At 45.5% G+C, this 27,423-nt stretch overlaps 1 protein-coding gene and 1 non-coding gene across 2 annotated transcripts in view; both read left to right on the top strand.

Moving 5' to 3' along the window:
• Positions 1,761-27,423, top strand: part of EDARADD (EDAR associated death domain) — a 64,069-nt gene continuing 38,406 nt past the window's right edge. The window contains exons 1-4 of the mRNA XM_018042240.1: positions 1,761-2,018; positions 15,879-15,937; positions 20,438-20,477; positions 26,806-26,864. Of these exons, the coding sequence (XP_017897729.1) occupies positions 1,988-2,018; positions 15,879-15,937; positions 20,438-20,477; positions 26,806-26,864 (189 nt within the window). The 5' untranslated portion in view covers positions 1,761-1,987. The remainder of the gene's footprint in view (positions 2,019-15,878; positions 15,938-20,437; positions 20,478-26,805; positions 26,865-27,423) is intronic.
• Positions 15,044-15,115, top strand: TRNAC-ACA. The gene has a single exon. It is a non-coding gene; the product is annotated as a tRNA-Cys (tRNA).

Raw genomic sequence — 27,423 nt, 5'->3', positions numbered from 1 at the left:
GTAAATTTAAAAAATAGTTCCATTTGGATTAGCCTTTAGAGTTCACAAAACACATGGGAAAATTAAGGTAATGAGGGGTTATGGTTGCAATTCATAAGATCAGGTACAAGGAAATAGAATGAAAGGGAATAATAACCTTTATTATGTATAGTACATTTTCTTTTAAAAAATTAACCTTAAAGTGTGTTTCCGCCACCTGCCTTCTATTTGATATAATAAGACTAGGAGTAATAAAACAATTAATTCAGGGTTTTGAAAAGCAAACCAGCTTCAGAGCAATGCTTGAGGTTGTGTTCCTGACTTGATATGTGGTTCTTGAGAACCAACCTCAAAAATAATTCCACCTTCATGAGAAGTAAAGAACCACAAACCAAACCTCAGAATGGATGCTAAAACACCCTTTAAAAAAATTTCCCTTCCTATCAGAAGGCAGACCAAAAGGAAGTTCATCCTCCCACCCACAAATTCCCCAGCAAGCTCTCCATCAGAAGGTCCACACTCAGTGTGACCTTCTCTGAGCCTCTAGTTCCTTCCATGGCATATTCCAGAGAATAAGGCAACGGTCTGGGATCTGGAGAGTGCCATGGGCCTCAGGACTACTAAGCAGATGGGGAGAGGAACAAAGCAGGCCTCTGGTTGCCAAGGGGGTATGTATGATAGATACTTTCTGCTTTCCTGCATTTTTAGAGCTGGGTTTTAGCTAGAGGCTGCTCCTTTCTAATAAATTGACTAAAAGCTATTAGTTATCTCTTTCCAGTTAATTTCTACCTTTCAATTCTTACCTGCGAAGAAAGACAGAGATTATTTTAAACCCTTAAGAGATTCCTTTTAAATTACTTGTAACCACTATATAAAAAAAGATTTATGATTGATGCTAGATTTAGTTAAAATATAACCAACATATATATATTCTTAGTAAAGGATTCCAGTCGTGCACACATAACTGAAATAAAATGAAATGAAAATTAACATTTTAAATACCTCTTTTTTTTTTTAATATTTTTTAATACAAAAATATCCATACACAATCTTCCAAACACAAAGGCCAGTCTCCGCCTTTGGGGTACCCGGTGCTACCGCCAGTTTTGAGACAAAAACTGGAAATTCACTTCTGGGGGGATATACTGAAATGTAGATTTAAGAGCTGCCGGTCGGGGGCAGGGGGAGGATGGAAATGGCATTTAAGTTCAGAAGTTGTATTTAGACTTTTATTAAAGAACCGATTCGGCATTTCCAAGGGAGTGCTAAGCTATCTTTCTAGCGAGGCTGTGCGACAGTGTATCAGGCCTCCTCTTCTCACTCCTTTTGTGTTGCACTTAACCTGGAGGTCATGTAATAACCAATGCCAAAGAAAAATCAAAATAGAAATTATTAGCGTGTGCCATCATGCAGCGGCGTTCGCTGCCTAAAGATCAGGAAATGGTTTAAATATCAGATCGCCGCCAGGCATCTCAGCCCGGGCCTGTGCGCGGAGGAAAGTTGCGTCCCGATTCGGGGCGAGATGAGGCGCCCGTAGGGCGACCCGTGACTGCAGCCAGGTTTTAAGGCTAATTAATAATTGCTTCGCCGCCGGTGCCGGGCAGCAGACACGCGAGCTCCGCGGCGGGACCTGCCGGGGGACCCGGACGCGGGACTGGAAGGGCGCCCGCGGCGGGCGCTGGGAGTCCCGGGCAGCCGGGCACTCCTCCCCACGCTCCGGCCTGTGGGACCCGCGTTCCCGCCCGCGCCTCCGCAGGGTTGGGGGGCGGGGGGGATCGGGACGCGCGGGCAGGGGCTTTGCTAACTGCCAAGCAGGAAGTGAGCGCGGGGAAGAGCTGCGGAGGAGGCGCTGGAGGAGGCGCTGGAGGAGGAGGGGCGCGCGGAGCCACTGAGATTTGCTGCCCGCGCGTCGGAACTGCAGGGCTCCCTGGCTCCGCACCCGGCTCTCCTCCCCAGTCCCGGAGGCCGCCCAGGCCCCTCGGGCGCCCGTCGGCCCCACCCCGCCCCCATGGCTTCTCCGGACGACCCTCTGCGCGCAGGTAAGGTGACACCGCGCCGCGCCCTCACCTGGAGCGGGGACCGCGGGTCGCGACGCCAGCGGCTGCGGCGGGGCTGTCGGGGCCGAGCTCCCTGCGAGCCCTGAGGGGCGACCTGGGACCACCCTGGACCGCGGCGCCCCACCCAGGGTCGCTCAGGTCGGATCGGGAGACGGCGGAGGCGCCCGGGCCCCGAGGGAGCGGCTGCTGGGGGCACCCGCCTCCTGCGCCCCCCGCAGCCCCCGTCAACCCCTCGGACGCCTGAGACTGCCCTTTCCTCTTCCCGCTCTGTGGCCCCAGCCGCTTTGTTCTGGACCCAGGGTGCCGGGTTGAAACAAGCCTCTCAAACCTCTCAGGCAGAGGAGAGCGCAAGGGGTGGGTGGGGGTGCTTTTCTTCCTCCCGAGCTCGTTCTTTCTCCCCACTCACGTGCTTTTCGTTTCTCCTCTTCTCTCCTCGTTTCACTTTTATTAAATGTTTTGAGTTCTAAATATTGGCTCTTGGAGCTATTTCGTAAACGTATCCGCAAAACCGAGCGGTGGATCCCACCTGTGGGATCCCACCTGTAGAGGCCTTTGATTAGAACGGCCGCTAGTTCTGTCCTTAGTGTTAAACATTGTTTGTACCTGAAGCCAGGATCCATCCTTTTCTTCCATCTGACTTGAAGTTAAGAACCGTAAAACACTGTGTTGTACCTGAGGTCAGGATCTAGCTGTTAATCTCACTTGGATTTAGAATCTTTCTCAGACTTCGTCTTCGAGAATTCTGTCTTTCCTCTCCCATAACCTTGGCTAATCCTCAGCGGATGTTTGTTGAACTCCCAAATGAATGAATGATGTATCCCCCAGAGCACACTGGGGCTGTTTCTAGTTTCGTTTAGGCAGGAAAGGTTAGGGAGAAACCGAGGTATATGGAACTGCTTAAAGACGTGTTTCCTATTTTATTTCTTGGGCGGCATGGGAGCTTGACTGTTTCATTGTTCACTTGGGGCTTGAGCAGTTAGGAGGAGACAGAAAGTACCTAGAGGTGAGTCAGAAGATCACTAAATTGGCATTGTGTTGTGCTGGGTCTGGGAGGGCTTCCTGGAGATATTAAAGGAAGATCTAAATTTTTCTTCAAGTAGGGAATGGTAAACATTTTATCTATAAGAAGTGGAAAATAAATGCATTGTTTGGATATCCTTCTCCTCCCTCATTTTCATTGTTTGAAAAAACAAGAGAAATTAAGGGAGAAATTCTGCCCCTGCCCCCCAACTCTCGTCTCCACATCCACCTCCTCTTCTGAAAACCTAACTGACTAGGTACAAGAGGTGTTAAGCTAGAGTTTATGAATGGTGGTTTCAGATCTTACTAAATGAGGATGGTGAGGGAGATTCAAAAATATCTTTATAGGGACCCTTTGAATGGGGATATATAGAAAGTCTGCTTGGGCCCCCCACTCCCCCCGAGTCAGTGGCACCGGAGAAGGTGGGGGCTGGGACACAGCATCACATATAAAAGCGTCCGTGAGTCAAAAGTATGATGAGTCCACCAGGGCAACTAGTGGAATCTTAGGTGGCAGAAATAGCATTGCAGGATCCAGAATTTCAGTCATGGTACTTAGTCTGTGTGGCCCAGCCAAGATGGAAGCACACAACCCAAAACAAAGGGACTTGGAAATCCCAGCACATGTGGTAGGACTAGAGAGCTCAGGATGTCATTCGGTATGAACCTGTCTCTTGACTTTTAAAAGATAGAACCTAAGCTTATAGTGGGCTCTTTTTGGCTTCCTACAAAGCATGGGGATCCCTCCTAAGTAGAGATGTCTCTGTCACTTGCAGAGATGCTTAGGAACATCTTCAGGCATCTGAATATACCCTCATGTCCATTTCCACTCTGGAATTCTATCATCAATTAGACAGAGTTCTTCCATTAAAAAGAAAGATTTAAAAATGACTTCTTTCTGATGTCTCATTTCATTTCTATAACCACCAGGACACACCCACTTGCCCCTTTCATTTCTGTAATGAAGCCACAAGTGGTGATAATGTGAAACTTGTTAAATGGAATTTTCCCGTCTCTACCCCAAACCCAGTTACCACGCTTTCTCACCTAATTTCCTGCACTGACCTCCCAACTTGTGTTTCCACACCCACTCTTGCTTTCCACCAACCTGATCACCTAAAAATGGCTAGAGTGACCTTTTAATATCAACTCAGACCTGTCCTTCCTCTACTTAGAAACCTGAGCTGACTTTCCCATATATCTCAGTCCTCTAACAGTGTACTCTGTTCATGGACCTCTAGGTCTCCCTTCAGTTGGTGAGCCTGCTCTGTCTCTCTGGGTTGCAGCCCCGCCACCTCCTCTGTTTCCTTGAGAGCCTTGGACCACCTGCTTCCTGGCCTTTGCACATAGAAGACCCCCTTCAAGTTCCTGTCCACTCATCACCCCGCTCCAGTTATCTCCTGCTCACCATTCAGATTTCAGATAAAAATGGATAAAGATCTGGCTCTACGTTACACACTCTTGGTGCACCCTTCCAGCGCTTGTCACCGTTTCTAGCCATGAAATTTCACCATTGTCTTTCTCCCCCATTTATGAGTTCTTAGACAGAAGGCTCGACAGTTTATCTCCAACACCCGGGCCCGTACACAGCACATAGTAAGCCTTGGCTAAATACTTGTCATCTCAGTAAATGAATTGTTGTTCAGTTGCTCCATCATGTCCAACTCTGCAGCCCCATGAACTGCAGCACACCAGGCTTCCCTGTCCTTCAACGTCTCCCAGAGTTTGATCACACTCGTGTCCATTGAGTCGGTGATGCCATCCTACCATCTCATCTTCTGTCGTCCCCTTCTCCTCCTGCCTTCAATCTTTCCTAGCATCAGGGTCTTTTCCAATGATTGAGTTCTCCCCATTAGGTGGAGAAAGTATTGGAGCTTCAGCTTCAGCATCAATCCTTCCAGTGAATATTCAGGGTTGATTTTCTTTAGGATTGACTGGTTTGATCTCCCTGCAGTTCAAGGGACTCTCAGGAGTCTTCTCCCACACCACAGTTTGTGGGGATCAATTCTTTGGTGCTCAACCTTTTTTACTGTACAGTTCTTAACATCCATATGTAACTACTGGAAAAACCATAGCGTTGACTATACGGACCTTTGTAGGCAAATGAATGGAAAATATACACTGTAAATACCTATGCCTCAAACTATGACAAACTTAGCATATTAAAAAGCAGAGACATTACTTTGCTAACAAAGGTCCCTATAGTCAAAGTTATGGTTTTTCCAGTAGTCATGTATGGATGTGAGAGTTGGACCATAAAGAAGGCTGAGCGCTGAAGAATTGATGTTTTGAACTGTGGTGTTTGAGATTCCCTTGGACTGCAGGGAGATCAAACCAGTCAATTCTAAAGAAAATCAACCCTGAATATTCACTGGAAGGATTGATGCTGAAGCTGAAGCTCCAATACTTTGGCTACCTCATGCGAAGAGCCAACTCATTGGAAAAGACCCTGATGCTGGGAAAGATTGAAGGCAGGAGGAGAAGGGGATGACAGAGGATGAGATGGTTAGATGGCATCACCGACTCAATGGACATGAGTGTGAGGAAACTCTGGGAGATGTTGAAGGACAGGGAAGCCTGGCGTGCTACAGTCCATAGGGTTGCAAAGAATCATGCACAACTTAGCAACTGCACAATGCCTCAAACTGCGGGCAGCAAAAGCTCTTCCCATGTTGGCATCTTAGAAACTGATTCATCGAGTTAGATATGTTAACTGGGTTCACCTTGTAAAGTTGAAAAATAATAAAAATCTCGGTATATCCACATGCATATAACAAAGGTGAATAGTATTATACTGTATGATCTTAATTTAAAAAACAACTCTTTACACTAAAAATTTACATTGGAAGGAAAATAGTCATGCTGGTTGCAGTGTAGTCAGTCTCTGTCTCTACCACGAATAAACCGTCCAACATGGAATGAGTCAGAATTGCCTGCTGAATAGGAATAAAATCTGGTTTGCATTCATACAGATATTAAGGAGAGAAAGAAGGAGGCTTTGAAAGTCGAGAGAGCTGGGGAGGTGGAAGAGTTCATGGCTTCCTTGCAGTGAGTTAAGTGCCCCGGGCCACAGAGCACATCAGCGTATATTCTGCCTTTGTGCATTCTCTGGGTCCTGTTTGCACTGCACAGTGGGGCTGCTCTCTGGGAGCCCGAGCCCTAGATACTGGCTCAGGACAGCCCCTTAGGTGGCCTCTCACCTCTCTTGCACCCCTCTGAGCCTTCCTGGCTTGGATGGGTCTGAGGTGGCACCCTGTCCTTCTGGCAAACACCAATAGCACTAAACCAGGGCTAAAGTGGGAGCATCCTTGTTATCAAAGCTAGACCAGTCAGTTCTTCCTCCACCAGAAAGTGGTGACAGGCTGCGATTTCCCTTTCTTCCTTCCCCTTCCTATGGGTTTTTCCAATGCCCACTTCCTCTCTTTCCCTTCCTCACCATGCCTCTAAGTTTCCTTCTCTCTACCCAAGTGTTCCCCCTCGTCTGTGTCTCCTCTTCCGTCCCTGGGTTCGTCTCTTCCTCTCCTCTCCCCTTCCCTCGCCCGCTTCGATTGGACCCCCTCGGCTTGGCCCCCATCCAGAGGCACACCTTCTTGATCCCTGGTTCCTTCTCAGCTTGTTCAGCCCCTGCTCTGAGGTCCAAGGAGGACAGAGCAGGGCTGCCGCCTAAGACGGGGAAGAAGATTACACAGCGCTCCTGCCCTGAGAGCTTCTGTAATCCTGAATACGGTTAGGACTCTAGGGCTTCTTTAGACTCAGGAGTGAAAACAGCTGTAGGTCAAAAGAAAAGCTTAGGTACAAAAAATAATAACAAAGGAAAAATAAATCAACTCTGATATCACAGGTTCAAAGAATTGCCTTTAATTCTTCACTAAGAAGCATAAGAGGCCTCACTCTCTTGGCTCCCGAGACTTGAGAAAGCCAGTAAGCTGTGACACGCTTTCCTCTTTGTTTCCCTGAAAGAACATCTTTAGAGGAGATCTTTGAACTTCCTCTGAAAAACTGTCTCGAGGAACTTTTGGCCCTTATCTAACGTGATTCATAAAGGGAGATGTCTGGACATGACCGGGCCGCTCTTGGGCAGCTCGCCCATGTATGTGTTTCTGTGCTGGGCAGCTCTGCTCCGTCATTCCAGGTGGAGAGGCTGCCAGCTGCAGTCCACGGGCTCCAGGACTCCTGGGAATTCTCATCTGGAAGCTGATGAGAGCTGGGTCTTTGAGTGGATGATGGGTAGATGGGATTTTGCATTTAGAGTTGATGTTGGAATGATGACCACTTTGGGGAATGTTGGGTGAATGTATTTTGCACATGGTAAGGACATGAACTTGAGGGCCTGAGAGTGAATCGTTACAGGTTGAACTCTTCCCTGCACCCCACAAATTTTGTTGGCATCATAACCCCCAATAACTCAGAATGTGACTTTATTTGGGAATAGAGTCTTTACAGAAGCAGTCAAAATGAAGTCATTAGAGTGGGCTGTCATGCAATGTGACTGGTACCCTTATGAGAAGGGAAATCCTGGGTGCAGAAATCCCCCTCCCCCTCCCCACAGGAGAGCCTGTCATCAAGTGGCCAGTGCATGGACCACGTCTGGCACCCTGAAGGTAGTGGAAAGCAGGCAGATTTTGAAGTCAGAAAGTCCCAGATCCAAATTCTGGCTCTTCCTTTGCCCTGTGACTTTGGGCACTCAGTATGGACAAAGGAGAGACATGGTCCTTTCTCAGGGTGGCTCTGAGGATGAACTGGGGCTCTATGTAAACCAGGCAGCCCTGGGGGGGCACTGTGTAAGAGGGAGCTGTAATTGTAACTGGGCTTCCTGTGACTTTCACCTGAAGATGCTCCTTTCCCTGTGGGGCCTGTACTTTTCACTCCTCATGGACTTAAAAAAAATTATATACATATATGTAGAGTATTTATTTATTTCTTTTGTCTGCGCCATGCAGGATCCTAGTTTCCCAACTAGAGATCAAACCCATGCCCCCTACATTGGGAATGCGGCATCTTAACCCCTCGGCCACCAGGGAAGTCCCCACTCGTGGACTTACAAAGCTGGAAGAGCATGGGGAGGCTCTCTGTTCACCCTGGAATAGTGAAGATTGGTATGTTGAGGCCCAGAGAAGTAAGTGACAGTCTCACTTGCTCTCACCTGGGGCTCTGGGAGCCAGGCTGGGTGTCCCTCCAGCTGCCCTGTGACATCAGTTCACCATTGGGTTTCGCTCATGCCTTTTGAGGAGCTCCCCAGGAGATGCTCATATGAATGAAACATCTTCTCACTGCCGGCAGTGAAATCCTCTTTGGTCAGTTACCAGCTCATTTGGGGTGATCTCTGCTTTGTGTGGGATGCTAGTGGTAAAGAACCTGCCTGCCAGTGCAGGAGAGGAAAGAGATGGGGTTCAGTACCTAGGTTGGGAAGATGCCCAGGAGGAGGAAATGGCAACCCACTGCAGTATTCTTGCCTGAAGAATCCCATTGACAGGGGAGCCTCATGGGCTATGGTCCATAAGGGTTGCAAAGAACTGGACGTGACTGAAGCGACTTAGCATGCACTGCCTCGTGTAGAGTCACCGATCCAGGAGAGTGGAGGCAGCTTTGGGAGAGTATAGTGACAGCCAGGAGCAGTAGGAAGGTCCCCACCAGCCCCTCACTGACCTGCTGGCCTTGCCACCTTGGAGCTCACGTGGTCCTTCTTTTTGTGTCAGCTCCTTTGTGCCCTTGTCTTGTCTGATATCAGAACCATGTCTGGGGGCCCAGCCTGCTGTTACCTGGGGCCTGTAAAAATAAACATTTTAAAGCTTGAAAGTAAACTATTTTATTTTATACTTAATAATATTGTCAACATGTGGGTCCAAGAGCTCTAAGAAAATACTTTAGGACAAATGCTTACTGCTAGATCGGTCTCAAATAACCAGGATCAGCCCACCTCCAAATAATCTTTGGATATGCAACATGGGCCTGGGAGAACAAGCATGAAGGGGGCCACCTCGGGCCTGGTTCTGGGTCTGTGGGCGGATTTGACACTAAGGAAGGACATTATCCCTAGCCTGGTCCAAGTCAGAGGCTGGTACAGTTACAACCGTTCGAGTGAAAATAATAAAAAACAGAAACAAAAATGGAACTTCCCTGGTGGTCCAGTGGTGAAGAATCTGCTTTCCAATGTAGGGGATGCAAGTTTGATCCCTGGCTGGGGAACTAAGATCCCACATGCCAAGAGGCACTTAAGCCCACTTGCTGTAACTGTTGGGCCCATGCACTGCAATTGGAGAACCCCCACCCCACAATGAAAGATCCCACGTGCCACAGCTAAGATCTGATGCAGCCAAATAAATAAATTAAATAATAATAATAATAAAAGACCTCAGAGTCCTTCAAAGACTAGTTCTAAACCTGTTGTGGATGTGACTGGTGATAGAAGCAAGGTCTGATGCTGTAAAGAGCAATATTGCAAAGGAACCTGGAATGTTAGGTCCATGAATCAAGGCAAATTGGAAGTGGTCAAACAGGAGATGGCAAGAGTGAACGTCGACATTCAGTGAACTAAACTGGACTGGAATGGGTGAATTTAACTCAGAATACCATTATATCTACTACTGTGGGCAGGAATCCCTTAGAAGAAATAGTGTCCAAAATGCAGTACTTGGGTGCAGTCTCAAAAACAACAGAATGATCTCAGTATGTTTCCAAGGCAAACCATTCAATATCACAGCAATCCAAGTCTATGCCCCAACCAGTAATGCTGAAGAAGCTGAAGTTGAATGGTTCTATGAAGACCTACAAGACCTTTTAGAACTAACACCCAAAAAAGATGTCCTTTTCATTATAGGGGACTGGAATGCAAAAACAGGAAGTCAAGAAACACCTGTAGTAACAGGCAAATTTGGCCTTGGAATGCAGAATGAAGCAGGGCAAAGACTAATAGAGTTTTGCCAAGAGAACACACTGGTCATAGCAAACACCCTCTTCCAACAACATGAGAGAAGACTCTACACATGGACATCACCAGATGGTCAACACCGAAATCAGATTGATTATATTCTTTGCAGCCAAAGATGGAGAAGCTCTATAGAGTCAGCAAAAACAAGACTGGGAGCTGGCTGTGGCTCAGATCATGAACTCCTTATTGCCAAATTCAGACTTAAATTGAAGAAAGTGGGGAAAACCACTAGATCATTCAGGTATGACCTAAATCAAATCCCTTATGATTATACAGTGGAAGTGAGAGATAGATTTAAGGAACTAGATCTGATCGACAGAGTGCTTGATGAACTATGGACAGAGGTTCATGACATTGTATAGGAGACAAGGAGCAAGACCATCGCCAAGAAAAAGAAATGCAAAAAAGCAAAATAGCTGTCTGGGGAGGCCTTACAAATACCTGTGAAAAGAAGAGAAGGGAAAAGCAAAGAAGAAAAGGAAAGATATATCCATTTGAATGCAGAGTTCTAAAGAATAGCAAGGAGAGCTAAGAAAGCCTTCCTCAGTGATCAGTGCAAAGAAATAGAGGAAAATAATAGGATATTATTTTCTATTGATATAGTGACTAGAGATCTCTTCAAGACTATTAGAGATACCAAGGGAACATTTCTTGCACAGATGGGCTCAATAAAGGGCAGAAATGGTATGGACCTGACAGAAGCAGAAGATATTAAGAGGAGGTGGCAAGAATACACAGGAGAACTATACAAAAAAGATCTTCATGATCCAAATAATCACGATGGTGTGATCACTCACCTAGAGCCAGACATCCTGGAATGTAAAGTCAAGTGGGCCTTAGAAAGCATCACTACGAACAAAGCTAGTGGAGGTGATGGAATTCCAGCTGAGCTATTTCAAATCCTAAAAGATGATGCTGTGAAAGTGCTGCACTCAGTATGCCAGCAAATTTGGAAAACTCAGCAGTGGCCACAGGACTAGAAAAGGTCAGTTTTCATTCCAATCCCAAAGAAAGGCAAAGCCAAAGAATGCTCAAACTACCGCATAATTGCACTCATCTCACACGCTAGCAAAGTAATGCTCAAAATTCTCCAAGCCAAGCTTCAGTAGTACGTGATCCGTGAACTTCCAGGTGTTCAAGGTGATGTTAGAAAAGGCAGAGGAACCAGAGATCAAATTGCCAACATCCACTGGATCATTGGAAAAGCAAGAGAGTTCCAGAAAAACATCTATTTCTGCTTTAGTGACTATGCCAAAGCCTTTGACTGTGTGGATCACAATAAACTGTGGAAAATTCTGAAAGAGTTGGGAATACCAGACCACCTGACCTGCCTCTTGAGAAATCTGTATGCAGGTCAGGAAGCAACAGTTGGAACTGGACATGGAACAACAGACTGGTTCCAAATAGGAAAAGGAGTACATCAAGGCTGTATATTGTCACCCTGCTCATTTAACTTATATGCAGAGTACATCATGAGAAATGCTGGGGTGGAGGAAGCACAAGCTGGAATCAAGTTTGCGGGGAGAAATATCAATCACCTCAGATATGCAGATGACACCACCCTTATGGCAGAAAGTGAAGAAGAATTAAAGAGCCTCTTGATGAAAGTGAAAGAGGAGAGTGAAAAAGTTGGCTTAAAGCTCAACATTCAGAAAATGAAGATCACAGCATTCGGTCCCATCACTTCATGGGAAATAGATGAGGAAACAGTGGAAACAGTGGCTGACTTTATATTTTTTGGGCTCCAAAATCACTGCAGATGGTGACTGCAGCCATGAAATTAAAAGATGCTTGTTCCTTGGAAAGAAAGTTATGACCAACCTAGATAACATATTCAAAAGCAGAGACATTAGTTTGCCAACAAAGGTCCATCTAGTCAAGGCTATGGTTTTTCCAGTAGTCATGAATGCATGTGAGAGTTGGACTGTAAAGAAAGGTGAGCACCGAAGAACTGATGCTTTTGAACTGTAGTGTTAGAGAAGACTTCTTGAGAGTCCCTTGGACTGCAAGGAGATCCAACCAGTCCATCCTAAAGGAGATTAGTCCTGGGTGTTCATTGGAAGGAATGATGTTGAAGCTGAAACTCCAACACTTTGGCCACCTCATGGGAAGAGCTGACTCAGTTGAAAAGACCCTGATGCTGGGAAAGATTGAGGGCAAGAGAAGGGGACAACAGTATGGTTGGATGGTATCACTGACACAATGGACATGGGTTTGGGTAAACTCCGGGAGTTGGTGATGGATAGGGAGGCCTGGTGTGCAGCGGTTCATGGGGTCACAAAGAGTCCGATGTAACTGAACTGAACTGAAACCCATTGCCTTGCTGGATTGCCCGTTCGCTCTGCTGTTGTGTTTCCGAAAACAACAACGACAAAAATTAAATTCTCCTTGCCCTTCTCATCTTAAATTTCATTTATTCTCAGAGATTTCAGACCAAAGCAAGAGCCTTTGGGCCTCCGAACACTTGTGGTTGGCAGCCCGTATTTTCCTGTTCACCCCATCACCCTCTGAGGCGCAGATTCTCAGGGGGAGTCATTCCCAAACCTGGACCAGAGTAACACTGACCAGCTGGGTGTGGAAACCAGCCACCTGGACCCCCTCGTGTTACAGGGGAAGAGCCTGAGGCTGAGAATGATTATTTGAGTCATGCACGGTCACGGTGTTACTCAGGCCTCTAGGTCTCAGTGGGGTGGTGGCGAGACCCACGCCTTCCCCCGAAGCTCTGTGCGCCTTCCCTCTAACTGTTCTACTTGCGTCCTCACTGCTGCTTTGGGGGTATTTCTGCCTTTTCCCAGCTGTCTCCTCCATTTTCTTCTTTATTTTTTTCCTTTTACTTCCTCTCACATTAATGTCTCTATAGGAAAGAAGCCCCGCATGTCATAGGATACCTGCACAGGATACCTGCTAAAATTCCACACCCGTGGTGGAGATAATCATTTAAAGTATTATCATCCAAGGACTTCCCTGGCCATCCAGTGGTTGAGACTCTGTGCTTCCACTGCAGGGGGCACAGGTTTGATCTCTGATCAGGGAACTAAGATCCCACAAGCCACTCAGCCAAAAAAAGAAAAAAAAAAGGTATTGTCATTCAGATACACTTTAGGGAAAATGAAATGGTTGAGACTAGGCTGTGATTGGAGGAGGGAAGAAGGGACCTGAGACTCCTCAGTGTGTCTTCCACTACCCACTCCCTATCCAAGAGCCAGGGCATGAGAAGGATGGAAAAACAAAACTGGAAAAGCAAATGCAAGCGTCCGGCTAGACCTAGCTGAAGTCCACTGTGTCATGTTTTTTCATTTCTCAGCCTTCGCCTGTGTTGTTCCCTCTGTCTAGAATGCTTTCCCCTCCCTGACTCTTTCTCCTGGCAGGCTTCAACTCAACCTTCCAGACTCTGGAATCACTTCCTGTGCAGGCTCTTCGCTCTCCACCAGGCACCCCAGGTCAGGCTTGTGTTCGTTCCTCCCGTGTGTTTCCATGTCATTCTGCGTTTCTCCTGTCTTCGCACCATGTGCTCTGTATTATAATTCTCTGCTATTTGGGCAGCAGGAGTTCTGTAAACTCAGAACGGAGTTAGCAACACAGTTTGTTCTTATTGTCTTTATATCGATTTAAACTCAAGTCTGAGTCTGTCATCTGCTGGGCTGGCAGGAAATTCCATTTCAGTCTGAACTGGGCTCCTTCCTTAGTGTAACACAGGAGTCTAAGAGGATGATATGGCGCTTGGAAAAGGAAGGGCCTTGAATTTTTTGTGCATCAGAGTCCAAGCCTGAGAAGACTCTGAGATATAGGAGCCCTCTGTTTCTGTGCCAGACCCACATCATGGGATTTCTTTGCTGGGGCTGGGAACCCTGGGACCCAGGGGCTAGCCCCCTCTGTGCATTCCGTGATGTGATCTTGCCACCTGTGGGCTCTGCCAGGGACAAGGGCACAGTCCCTACTTGTGGAGTTGCAGGTGTCTGTCCCCTACTCCATGGGGGGACACTGGCAAAAGCTTTCTCCATCTGCACCCACTTCTGTGGGCCACCTCCTTTAATCTCTTCATTGACTGTAGCCCATCATAAAACAGATAAAGAGATGTTCCCTTCACATGACTTTTCGTTTGGGCATTGTCAACACCCGCAGAGAGAAGAATGTGAAAAGTCCAGACACAGTCTCAATGAAAGACGTCTAAGGAAAAGGAACAAGCCTCCACAGGCTGTCCTGTCCTGTTTGTTTGGATGCCCCAAGGCATTCCCAGGACCCAGGACCTGGGCCACGTTCTGTACTTCATGATGATCTCGGAGAAAAGGAAAGTTGGATCTTGACCGGTCTAAGGCTGCCCCTTAGGGTTTTGCAGCTTGTGTGCTGACTGCACAAATACTGAGGATCCCACTCAGATACGGTTATCGAGCAAGATAGTTTTCCAGCAGATGTTTCCTAAAGTGTCTAGTAAAGGGGGAGCTTTTTTTTTTCCTCTCTAATTTTCTTTCTCAAAGTTACAATCAAATCGTTGCTGACCTGGGTCCTTGGACTCTTTAATCAATTGTTGTAATTCAGTCACTCAGTCGTGTCGGGAGTCTTTGGGACCACACGGACTGCAGCACGCAAGGCTTCCCTGTCTTTTAATCAATAGAAACTGTAAGAAACCAGATCAAGAATTCAGGCTAGGCTTTACTTTGAGTGAAAACAAGAAAACAGGTGCCCTTGCTCTCTACAGAGAGCAGGCTAGTTCCTTAAGTGGGGCGAGGGTGGGGATGGACCAGAGAGGGCTGGCTTGAGTGATCTGCCCAGCCCCGCGGTGGTGCTGTGTGCAGGGATCATACGCAGTTCCCTGCCTTGTGCCCAGTGCCTCAGAAATGGCATTTGGTTTGTGCCCTTTTTGTGATCCTTATTGTATGCTGTTCATAACTTGCCCCAACTACACATGCACACAGTTATTTTCAGTCCCTTACAGTTTCTTTGTATCTGTTGCTCGAGGAGATATTTGTCAGGTGTGAGCACTGCAGTAAAGAGTCCCAGGTCCCAGTCTGTCTCAAAGTCCAAAGTGTAAAAGAGTCATTAATTAATATCATGTTTGACTTCCCTGGTGGCTCAGACGGTAAAGCGTCTGCCTACAATGCAGGGGACCCAGGTTCGATCCCTGGGTTGGGAAGATCCTCTGGAGAAGGAAATGGCACCCCACTCCAGTACTCTTGCCTGGAAAATCCCATGGACGGAGGAGCATGGTAGGCTATAGTCCATGGGGTCGCAAAGAGCTGGACAGGACTGAGCGACTTCACTTTCACTTTGCATCATTTGTAGTTATTTGTACCTCTGAGTGTTTGTAGATGTTTATACGTAAACTGTTACAAAATATGTTTTTTTAATATTATTTCTTTTTGGCTGTGCTGGATCTTCATTGCTGCTGGTGGGCTTTCAGTGGATACAATGGAAAGTGCAAGCAGTGGCTACTCTCTGGCTGCAGTGTCCGGGCTTCTCACCGCGGTGGCCTCTCTTGCTGTAGAGCGCAGGCTCCAGGGCGTGTGGGCTCAGCAGCTGTGGCCCACAAGCTTAGGTGCCCTGCGGCGTGTGAGATCTTACAGGACCAGGGATCAAACCTGTGTTCTCTGCATTGGCAGATGGACTCTTCACCACTGGACCACCAGGGAAGTCCAGATATATATATATATATATATATGCACAGACACACATATATATATATATTTATTTATTTATTTATTTTAATGTAGTTTGTCTTAATCACTTTCTTGATGCAGACTGGACCCATTCTTTCTTATTTTGTCTCTACTAATGATCAACAGTAAGTTTCTCTCCAAACTGACGGGGGTAGCTTGCATTTATATGAAGACAGTTATCAAAGGATACATTTGTGCTTTTAAGTTAAAGAAAATTCTCTCATTGTGTTTTGTGTATAGATCATTTGGCAAAGGAACCAGTGGAAGACACAGACCCCAGCACTATATCCCTTAATACGGTAGGTTACGCATTTTACATTAATGGTGATGACTTTGGTGTTTTTTCCCCCCCCCTTTGTTAGACTCTGTTCTTATTTTGCACATGTCAGGAGTGTTCTTCTTAGGTTATGTGAGGTCTTTATCTACTTGTCTTTTTAAATATGTATTTTTATTTATTTTATTTATTTTTTTAAAAATTTATTTTAAATTGATTATTTTTTTGGCCACACCATATGGCATGTGGAATCTTATTTCCCCTACCAGGGATGGAACCTGTGTCCTCTGCAATGGAAGGCAAGTTCTTAATCACTGTACCACCAGAGAAGTCTCTGCTTGTCTAATTTTAATACTATCTATTTTTAATGACCCCCTTCTTCAGAAATCAAAATATATAGCTTGAGATTGAAAGAAAAAATATGAACACCTTACAGTTATGGAGAGCTGCCCATATGTGGGTGGGTATACATTGTCAATTACCTCTTTTACCCCTGAAACAGTCCTGAAAGGTAGGCATTGCCTGCTTCATAGATGAAAAACTGAGACACAAGGGGTGAGCCAAGTTGCCAAACGTGGAAGCAGGCCAGGTGGGATTCGAACGCGTCAGCTGGCTTCGGATCCCTGCCCGCCATCCCGTAACCACTCTGTGGTGTGTCTGCTGTGATGAGAGATTTTATTATCCTACTGTAGATGAGGATATGGCAATTAGCTGATTTGTAGAAAGTCAGCCAGACTGAAGCCCTGCTCCCCTACTCGATACTGCCTCTTACTCATGACCAGATAAATGCCTTTGACAGCATCGCATGTATTACTATGCATGCGGTGTGAGATACATTCCTGTTTTTCAAAGTATCCGGAGAATGTGATCTGTTGAGGCATGAAGAATTGGCATTAATTTAGTTAGAATGGCATAAAACACTCTCAAGATATTTCAGTTCAATGTCTTTAAGTCTTTGGTGGAAGCTTCCCTGGTGGCTAAGACTCCATGGTCCCAATGCACGGGGCCTGGATTCAACCCCTGATCAGGGAACTAGATCTTACACTCCTCTACTAAGACCCAGCACAGCCAAAAAAAAAGGGGTGATTCGCAAGGCACCTTAATATCCTAGAAACCTGAAATGTTTGTTTTTATGGCCTTATAACTACAGCACAGTTTAATAAATGTGGATAGCGTAGGGAATCAAACTTTGAGACACTGCAATTATGAAAAAATTCCAGCTCTTAACTCCTGCAGAAGCAGAGTACACAATGACCCTGTGGCCAGGTCTTATGATCCTCTCAGGTGTAGCCTGTTACTAAAGCTATGGATTCTGTAGAGCAGCGGTACCCAACTTTTTTGGCACCAGGGATTGGTTTCATTGCAGACAAATTTTCCACAGACCAGGTGGGGATGGATGGTTTGGGGATGATTCAAGTGCATTCTATTTATTGTACACTTTATTTCTGTTATTATTACATCAGCTCCACTTCAGATCATCAGGCATCAGATCCCAGAGGTTGGGGACCCCTGCAAAAGGGTTACTTAATTCACCCTTCACACTGCCTGACCTGTGATTGTCTCACTGTCCACTAGATCCCCTGACACCAGGGTCTGCCTTCCTTGGGGGCCCCCTCCTTACAGCTCAGCTCGAGTCCTGGCTGCCTCTCCTCACTCCTCTACGACTCCAGGACAAATTGCCTGTACGGCAGCTTCCCTGTATTCGTTTGTTGGGGCTGCCTGACAAGGTCTTGCAAACGGACTAAAAATCAAGGGCTGGGCTCCCTCTGAAACCCGCAGGGAAGAATCCTGCCTTGTGTCTTCTGGCGGTTGTCGGCAGTTTGTCATGTCCCTGGGCTTGTAGGATGCTCCCCTCCTCTCCCTTCAGTGGCACGTGGCCATCTTCTCCCTGGTGTCTGTGTCTCTTCTCTTCTTACAAGAATGTCTATCCTGTTAGATGAAGGGCCCACCCTATACCAGTGTGACCTCATCTTAACGAATTCTGTCTACATTGATTCTATTTCCAATAAGGTCACAGTCTGAGGGACCAGGGGTTAGGACTTTGACGTATATGGGGTGTGCACAGATTTCAACCATAACATTCCTGCTGCTTTCAGGATTAAATTGATAGTCCTTGACATGGCACATGAGGTCCTCTTGTCTCAGCGTCCCAGTCATGTGTAGCTATTTGCTGCTCCTCGGATGCCCCACATCCTCTCGCCATCCTGGGATACCCCTAATGCTGGCCCTTGGCCACTTCCTCACCTAGTGAGCTCCTATGCACCCTGCCACTCAACTTAAGCATTCCTTACCTGGAAAGCCTTCTCTGCCTTATCCTGGGGCCTTCAGCTGTTGTCTTCTCTATTTTTTATGCTATTGTGTGGGGATGGTTTGCTTGCCTGGCTTTCTGAAAGGCTGTGCCGACCATGTTCTTATATGCAGAGGTGGGCACCAAGCAGGCAGCAGTGTGTGGTGAGTCAAGCTTCCTGAGATCCTAGAATGGCACCACAATCCCTTCATCTCACTTCCAGGGTCTTCCATGGAAACCAGCTCCATTATTTCATATCCAGCTGTGTCTTCCTTTTCCACCCCCAGCCTCGTCTCTGCTGTAGGCCGACCAGTCTTCCAACCACCTGGCCTTGATCCTCTATGTCCACCATCTGCAATGGCCGTGCTGAGTCCTGGGCACCCCTAGGCCCGCTCAACTGTCAGTCTGTCCAGGAAACCCACACTTGTTCGTTCTTATAGACTGAACTTAGTCAAAACCTTGGGATGGTCCCTTCTCTTCAAACACTCACAGTCTGAGAAAATACTTTGAAAAGAGTCTGAGAAGTATTATAGTACAGGTGTGTTTTCCACGTTGTAGGGGGCAGAGTATGGGGAAGGATTTAGTCTGGGGGGGAAGTATTTGACTTTTAAGTTCTTTCTGATTGATGTATATTTATTTATTTTTTCCACTCAAGATTGTGGTGTATTATAGCAAAAGGATTCAGATTAAAGTCAGCCAAAGGAGGAGGAGCATAGGTCAGGGCCCAGGAGAGTTGTAAGTAGGTGGCTTTCAGTTACCCTCTCTGCTGTGTGGACAGTGTTTACCAGTCTCAGTGATGGTGTGTGACGATATACACAGAGTACTGACAACCGGGGAAGCTCATCCTGCCTTTGGTGTCCAGAGTGTTCTTGGGGCTCAGCTGTATAGACATGCTTGACCACCAGTGTGTCTGATCTTAAACCCCAGGCCCTTCAAAGGTTGAACTGATAACATAAAGAAGATTAATTTCTTTTGTGGAAAGAGGTTGGAGGCTTCTGCTCCAAAGAAACTCCAAGGAAAGGCATTTAAAACAGAATCCTTGCATGTCCAAGTCCCTTCCATAAAATGGCATAGGACTTTAGTCCAGGGGTTAAGACTACATGATCCCGGTGCAAGGGGCACAGGTTCCATCCCTGGTCGGGGAACTAAAATCCCACTTGGGCATCCAGAGTTTGGTATCCATGGTAGGTCTTAGAATCAGCCCCTCAAGGATACTGAGTGACGACTGAACGTCAGCCTTCCTTTAACTCCTGATCAATAAGCAAAATTAAATACATAGATGACAACCATGTAAACTCGAACATCCGTAGAATATTGGACTATGTTAAGGAAGCCATGTTAATTTTAAAGCTTAATAATGTTAATAAACTCAGGTGTTTTTTCCTTAAAACGAGAATCTCTGGTTCTGCATTTCTTTTCCTCCTCTTTCCAAGGAAGACAGTGGTGAGACCTACAGGAGAGTTGGGAGGTGCAGCTTTGTTTAAGCTGGAGAGCCATGGACCCAAAGGCCCAGAGGAGGTGATGGTGGAACTGAGGCAGGGTCAGAGGCAGGCTAGGGAAATTAGGCACATTCAAGCTTCTCTCATAGCAATCTGCAGAAAACACCTATATTGTGTAATCTGAAGTAGAAGTTTCCAGAAGCTTAGATACCTGCATATTTATCCGTACCAACACAGAAATATGTGATTGCAAGAGCATTTGCTATTTTGAATTCCCTGCGACAGTACTGCCCTCAACGAAAGCATTGGGGAACTGTGCCTGATTGTGCAGAATAGGGGACTGATCTTCGTGCAACTTACGGGATAGTTACCTTTTCAATCCTGTCAACCCAGGACAGAGCTCTCCAGTTGTGAGAGCTGCCCAGAACACATGCATGTTGACCCAAATGCGTGTCACACAAATGGTGAGAGGAGACACACCAGTCCCTCAGTTTTGAGCTGCAGGAAGTAAAATAGCACGCAGACAAGAGAGGAAGTGTGGTTTTGTGGTCAGAGCTGAAGGCTTATTCTGTTTCATGTTCTATCATTGACGTTTCATCAAATCTGATTTCATCTCTATAAAATTGAGAATAAAAACAAGCCATGGGTCAGGCCTATGGATAAATTCAAGGCTGAAACCTTGCAAGGCTTTAAATGAAAATCATGATTTTCCCAAGACAAAGCTTTCTTTTCACTTTGATCTTCTAATTGACTATGGTGTTTAAAAAAATAACTTTCCCCTTTTGTTGGTTTTCTACAGTCAGACAAGTATCCCATTCAAGACACAGGACTCCCTAAAGGTATGTACAGTTAATGCAACAACTTGTGCTTGTGATTATTCCCCTGTCCTGAACAAAGCACTAGTCAGAGTTAAGTTTTCATTTGTTAAAATTGTAGAACAGAAACATACTGATAATTTAGTGCCTGATTTGATCATCTGTAGTATGAATTTTTTTAATTAAAATCTAGAAATGACTTTAGATCGAATGATACATCAGTTTCCTAGGTGTTTTTGGTGTGCTTAAAGTGAAGACAACCAGGACTGTGGGTTGCAAGTGACAGAAATATAACTCAAATTAGTTTAAAAAGCGGTGGGGCAGGGACTTCCCTGGCAGTCCAATGGTTAAGACCCTGAACTTCCAATGCAGGGGACACAGGTTTGATCCCTGGTTGGGGAATGAGGGTCCTGCATGCTGCGTGGTATGGCCCCAAACCAATAAAAAGAAAAAAGGGGAGGGGAAGGATTTGGTGGTGTAGAGTCTCTGAGTCTGTTAAATCCAAACATTTAAAATGGTGTCTCAGGCTGTCTCTCTCTCCCTCCCTTTCTCTTTCTTTTCCTCGTCTCCTTCTTCCTCTTCTTTCTCTCCCCACCCTTCTCTCTGACTCTCAAGCCTCAGCCTTCTGTGTTGACTCAATTCTCGGGCCAGTTTTCCCCACGTGGTGGGAAAGATGGTCTCTGCCACCTCCAGCTTCACCTGGTGCTGCTTACGACAGTGGAACAAGAGGGAGCCTTTCCCCCGCACACATGGCTCCGTTTTAGGGGCAGTTGAGACAGGAGCAGTTTCGTCATGGGGCGATCATATTGATTGTGGTCCTCAGGAGGATGGAGGGCTGACCAGGTCTGAGCCTTGAGGTTAGATGGTACATGTAGAGGGCATGGAGACAGTTCTACTCAAACCACAGGTTCCGTTGCCAGACAAGGGGAAGGGGATGCTTGTCAGGTCCCAAAGCAAAAAGAGCTTTCTTTCATGATCCACAGATTAACATCTCAGATGTGGTGCAGACGCATCTGAACGGAGCCTGAGCCTGTCCAAGGCTATAGTCTGCAAGGCTGTATCCAGTAAGGAGAACAAGCTGGTGGCCATCACACTGGAGCACTTACCTTATGTTCTGCTGACAACCGAGGGTGAAGGAATGGGGTGGGGGGCAAGCAGATCTGACCAGCGTCAGAGTTGGCAGGGCCTCCCCGGCTTCCTGGAGAGAGAGGACTTCCCAGCACAGCCTGCTGTGGGTTTCCCCAGCCTCCTTGTGGTGATGGGTATCACAGGACTGCCAAGCTGCAGGTCGGAAGGGAGCTCCCTGCCAGGGCCCATCTGTGGTCAAGTCTGTGGTCCTGCCGAGTCCCCTTCTTTCGTTCTCTGCCCACCAGACTCCTCCCCCTGCTTCCTGAAATGACGTCAGCACAGTGTCGCCCAGGAATGGCAGTAATATAAGGGAAAGAGCCTGAAGGCCGCCTTTGAGCCCAATTCCTGGTTGTTCTAGGGGAGGCTGGCTTCCTGCATGTTTCCATTCCCTTCCTCTTCTCCCTGAATGACTTCTCAGCATCCTGAATTCCCCACCCTGTGACTGTCTAGTGCAGCAAGAAAGTGGGAGGCGCGGGCCGAGACACCAGCGTTGACAGGAAACTATCCTGGGTGGTATTCACTGGACTTCAGGGAGGGTGCAGTAAAGAATTATCTGGGGAGCTAGTTTAAAATGCAGGTTCTGGGCCCTCCTTCTCCAAAATCATCATGTGGTGGGTCTAGGATCAGGCCCAGAAACCTGTAGGGGTTTTTTTTTCACGTGTTTGTTGTTTTCTTAATTAGAGGATAATTGCTTTACAATGTTGGATTCGTTTCTGCTGTACAACGAATCGAATCAGCTATATGTATACATACATCCTCTCCCTCTTGAACCTCCCTCCCAAACCACCCCAATCCCACCCATCTAGGTCATCACAAAGCACTCAGCCGAGTTCCCTGTGCTTACTGCAGCTTCCCCACTAGCTATCTATTCTACACATGGTCGTGTGGTAGGGGAGGGTGAGACACACGGGAGATTAGGATTGATACCTGTGTTTCAATGCATACCTGAGTGAGTGGGTCTCAGACCTCCCTTTGAGAGCCTGCCCAAGAAGTTTCAAGAACGCGGTGCACCCTCCAATGGGACATGTAGGAGAGAACCAGCTGACAAACCTCGCCAGCTCTGAGAGGACTCAGCAGATGACTTCATAGCTTAGGACAAGGTAGATCCCACCTCCCAGGGTGCTCGTGAGAATCGAACACAAGAATAGCGCCTGGCACCCAGGAGCTTCAGACAGGGTGGAGGGAAGTCTGGCAAGAGAACTGGGATCAGTCAGGGTTGAGGACTGTGGAAAGCTCTCACAGCAGAGGAGAGAGTGGAACCACTGTTTTAAGCACAAGCCGAGCCGCAGTGACTGGGAATGCATTGCCATGGTTTGATCCATCTGAAATCTTTTTAAAATCATCTTGAATGTGATTTCCTGTTTTAAGAGAAAAAGATTGTTGCTTAGCAGCCTGATAATACAGTAACTGTACTGTAACTGTTTCTTCAATAATTTAAGTTTTACAAAACTTCAATTAAAACGGTGGTGAGTTGACAAGTAACATGACTGTTAAAAACCATACTCTAGACCTTTCCTCTGTCTTTATTCATGGGGTAGAAGAGCATTATTAAGCACATAATTTTTCTCCAAGAAATACATGATCTTAAATGTAATGAACCGTGTCCGGAAGTTTGAAAACTTACTCCAACATTTGCATTTGATAATACAACAATTTAATGTCTGAAGTATTTTGTTAAAGATACCATAATGGAGCCAGTATCAGTATTAAATGATTATGGTAATTTTCTTGTTGTTTTTAGGAATACAAAGCCCACATAAATTAGTGAAGAGGCTAATTTATAGATTAAAAGTGAATGTAATCGAATTATATTAAGTACAGATTCAGACTCTGACATGTAAGTGAATTCTAGGGGACTACTATATTTAATAGAGGAGTCATTTGTAATTAGCTTGAACCATTTCCATCCGATTAAAAAGTCTTCAAAATATATTTTCTTAAGAAAAGAAGCATGTTTCACAAAATCTTCATCCTAATTCTAGTATATTCCTAGTTTCCCCATGGACAATATAACACTGTTCCTCAACATGGTCCAAACAAAAGTGGGTCTGAATTTTGTGCTTTTTACCGTAAATCAACTGTAGGCATCTAGTGTAATTTCAATGATCAGCATATTTTTGAGGTGAAACATGCTATAATCCTTGTTTTCTTGGGAACAAATGTGTAGCTTCTGCCTCCCCTGATTTTAGAGATTTCAGGCTGTTCATTATGTCAAATGTCTGTTATAGGTTCTCTGTGACAGTCTTTAGGCCCTAAACTCAGGACTCATTTAAGATTGGGGTTCACTTTATTTCATGAATTCCTATATCTTATAGAAACTACTGGCTTGAAGATTCTAGAGGGAAGGTGGCTCTTCACATTTTGAGAGAAAAATGTCTTTTGAACAGAATTCTGATATTTCAGCTGCTATTCCTAGTGAGGGGAAATTGTACAAAAATATATTTGATTTAATCAGAATTTTATCACCTTCATTTTCTCTGAGTTTCATTGTTCAAAAAAAAGTATATAGCAAATATAAAGTGAAAGAGAAATAGACTGATTTTATTGTTAATAATTTTGTGTAATTTGAGCTTCAACATGGGTGATATTTGAAAAAATTTGTTAACAAAATGTAGTAGTTCAGTTTGGAAAAGTTAGGAGAAAATAAACAAGTACTGAGGAAATCGCTAAAATAATTCGGAAGTGTTGGGTTGGCCAGTAAGTTTGTTTGGGTTTGTCCATAGGCTGTAACAGAAAAACCCAAATGAACTTAATGGCCAACCCAATAAAAATGTCTGCCCCCAAACAAGCAAGCCAATGTATTGTATTTTATGATTTCTCATTTTGCCGATTGATTGATGGTATTTTGCTATTAAGTTTGTTTTAAAATGAAACTAAAAACCTCTCTCGTCTGCGTGATATGATGTTACCTGGTCCCACTCATCCCACCAGCTCACTGCCTGCCTCCCACCCATCCTTGACCCAGATTCTTGGCAGTCTCCTGTTACAGCAAACCAACAGTTAAATCCCCTCCCCCAAATTATAATCCCCTCCCCCAATACAAAGGTGACCATTCTTTGAAACTTTTTTCTTTACTGGAGGGTGGATGGGAGGGAGAAGGTTACGACCACAGGAGTGTTTGGGAGGCCATGTAAGAAAAGTTGCCTTTTAATTTCAAGTTAACATTGTGTTGGGAAATAAAAAGCCCTGCCTTTTCAAAAGGGCTTGGGTGGCGGTGATGACACTGGCCGTTGTGAGGGGCTTCCCGGGTGGTGCCAGTGGTAGAGAACCCGCCTGCCAGTGCAGAAGACATAAGAGACGTGGCTTCCCTGGGTTGGGAAGATCTCCCAGAGAAGGGCATGGCAATCCACTCCGGTATTCTTGCCTGGAGAATCCCATGGACCTGGCAGGCTCCGGTGCATAGGGTCACGTAGAGTTGGACACGACTGAAGCAACTGAGCGTACACAGCACACACGGCCATTGTGAGAATTAATATGAATGGAAAAAAATGTCTGTCACTGTGAAAAATCACTTTAGTATGCACCTGAATTCTATGGGGGTACTTGTTAGGTGTCAGATTTCTGGACTCCCCAAAGTTCCAAACCAGAAAGTCTGGAGGTGGAGCCCAGGAATCTGTATTGTTAACAGAGAGTCAAATGATTCTCATGCAAGAGAACTGGAACTGTATCATGAGGAACACAAGCCTAGGTGAGATCTCCATTGCTCCAGCTTAGAAAGATATGGTGTAGGGATTTCCCTGGTGGCCTCATGGCTAAGACTCTGCCCTCCGAACGCACAGGAGCCGAGTTCTATGCCTGATCAGGGAACTAGCTCTCTCATGCTGCGACTAAAGATCCTGCATACTGCAACTAAGAACAGTGCAGCCAAATAAATTAAGAAAAAGATACCATATGGAATCGTAGTAAAAGATTGTGCTTTTAGTTTAAATTTTGCACATAATAATATTAAGGGAAAATGACCTTTTAGTCAGAATCATGTAGGCAGCAATAAATACAGCCCCTTACATGAACAAATCTATCAGCTCAGTCTGTAGTAGGTCAATGCATGTTACCGAATGTAAAAATAAATAATGGATGAATCAATCAATCTGTCATTCAGTCCTAACTTTTGAACCTTGAGTTAAGTGATTCTCTGTGTAAGGCTTTATAACTCTAAAATTTTACATGCCACTAAACTTTTGTTTCATAGTATACTGTATTTCTGTCAGCTTTCAAGGTTAGTGTGATACTGAATTCTATGGTTAAAGAGTAAAATCTAATGGAAAAATTCAGCTTTTTTTTTTTTTTTGCCATATCACATGATATGTGGGACCTTAGTTCCCCAACCAGGGAAGGAACCTGTACCCCCTGCAACAAAAGTGCAGAATCTTAACCACCGAACAACCAGGGAAGTCCCCCAGATCAGCTTGTAATGTATTTGTCTTCACCACAAATTGGGGAGCTGTGAAGTTACCACATATGTAAGACAGTGTAAGAATGGAATTTCCTTCCTCACAATTAATTATGAGAAGTATTAGATGTTTCACATGTCCATTATATTCCTCTGACTTTCACTGGCAATCCCCACTTTAGAACTGAAATGGTTTCAGTTTGACTTTTAGGAGGCTGAGCTATTAAGATAAGTATAATCCCACTCGCTGATCTCTGAAGGGCTTAGTAAACTGTCAAACAGCCAACACCCTGGAATCTGATGTAAGATTATCAGAGGGGAAAGTTTGAATCACCCGCTGTTCACTACATTGGCCAGGGAGGGATCCTGCCATGGGGTTATGAGGACAGCCATGCACAGGACATCTGGAGCCTCTTGGCCTGCGGGAGGACGATGCTGCACGCCACGCAGGGTCATACAGGGGCTGCACTTGGGAGCAGAGTGAACAGCCAGGGGCTGCGGTGACAAGGCTGTCCTATAAGCGGGTGTGTGCCGCAGGGCTCCTGGGGAAGGATGTAATTGTCTGAATAATTCAGTGGTCTGGCAGGGAACCGAAACCCACTCCTCAGGAATAAGCAAGGGTTGTGCCTGATCCTCTTGAGAAGGAGAATTGTTTAGCTGGGGTCTTGTCCACAGGAGCAGAGCGAGGGGAACTTGTAACTGGGCCACTCAGGGTCCTCCTGGTTTTACCAGACGTAAACAGAATGTAATATTAAGTCTTCATTTTAGGCCTTATACTACAGAGCATGTGCTTTCTTCATCAAGCTTAGCATATATTTTTTTTTTAATCCATAGAAGAGGAGTGTGATCCAATTACTTTGAACTGCCCAGCAAATTCCGATGTGCAGCACCAGGTAAGAATAATGTCAGTTATATTTTTACCCCTAGGCACTTGGTAATCCAACTAGAATTTATTTAGTAATTATCTTCTAGAGCTTTAAAAATAAAGAACAGGATTTTTGGATAAGTTTGGAAATGATCTTTAAGAATCCCAGTAATGTGGTGTATCTATATAGCTTCTGTTACTTTTAGTGACTGGGTAGCTTTACTGTACTCTTTGAAATAAATATTATCCATATGCCAACAACAGACCATCAGTGTTATTGAGTTAGAAAGGAAAGTTGCTTTCTTTTGCCTGTCGTTGGTATGCAGTGGATGGGAACTTTTTCTTAAAGCCTCAACAAAACTGGGTAGTTTCAAGACATTTTTGTAACGTTTTATAAAACTTCTACTGCATTCACGTACCAAGTTTTAACATATTATTGTAATTGTCCTTTTACAAAATACAGCTGTTGTTTTCTGCTTTTAAAAGAGTGCTTGTTATTTTAAACTTCAGATCAGACAAAAATGTACCAAAATGTTGAGAATCACTTGGCACCTTCTACTATTCACCTTGCGAGGAAGAGTAAGTCC

This window comes from Capra hircus, chromosome 28 (assembly GCF_001704415.2).
Source record: "Capra hircus breed San Clemente chromosome 28, ASM170441v1, whole genome shotgun sequence".
Taxonomy (NCBI): Eukaryota; Metazoa; Chordata; class Mammalia; order Artiodactyla; family Bovidae; genus Capra; species Capra hircus.
Note: the sequence above shows the minus strand (reverse complement) of the source record. Positions and strands in the feature narration are given on the sequence as shown.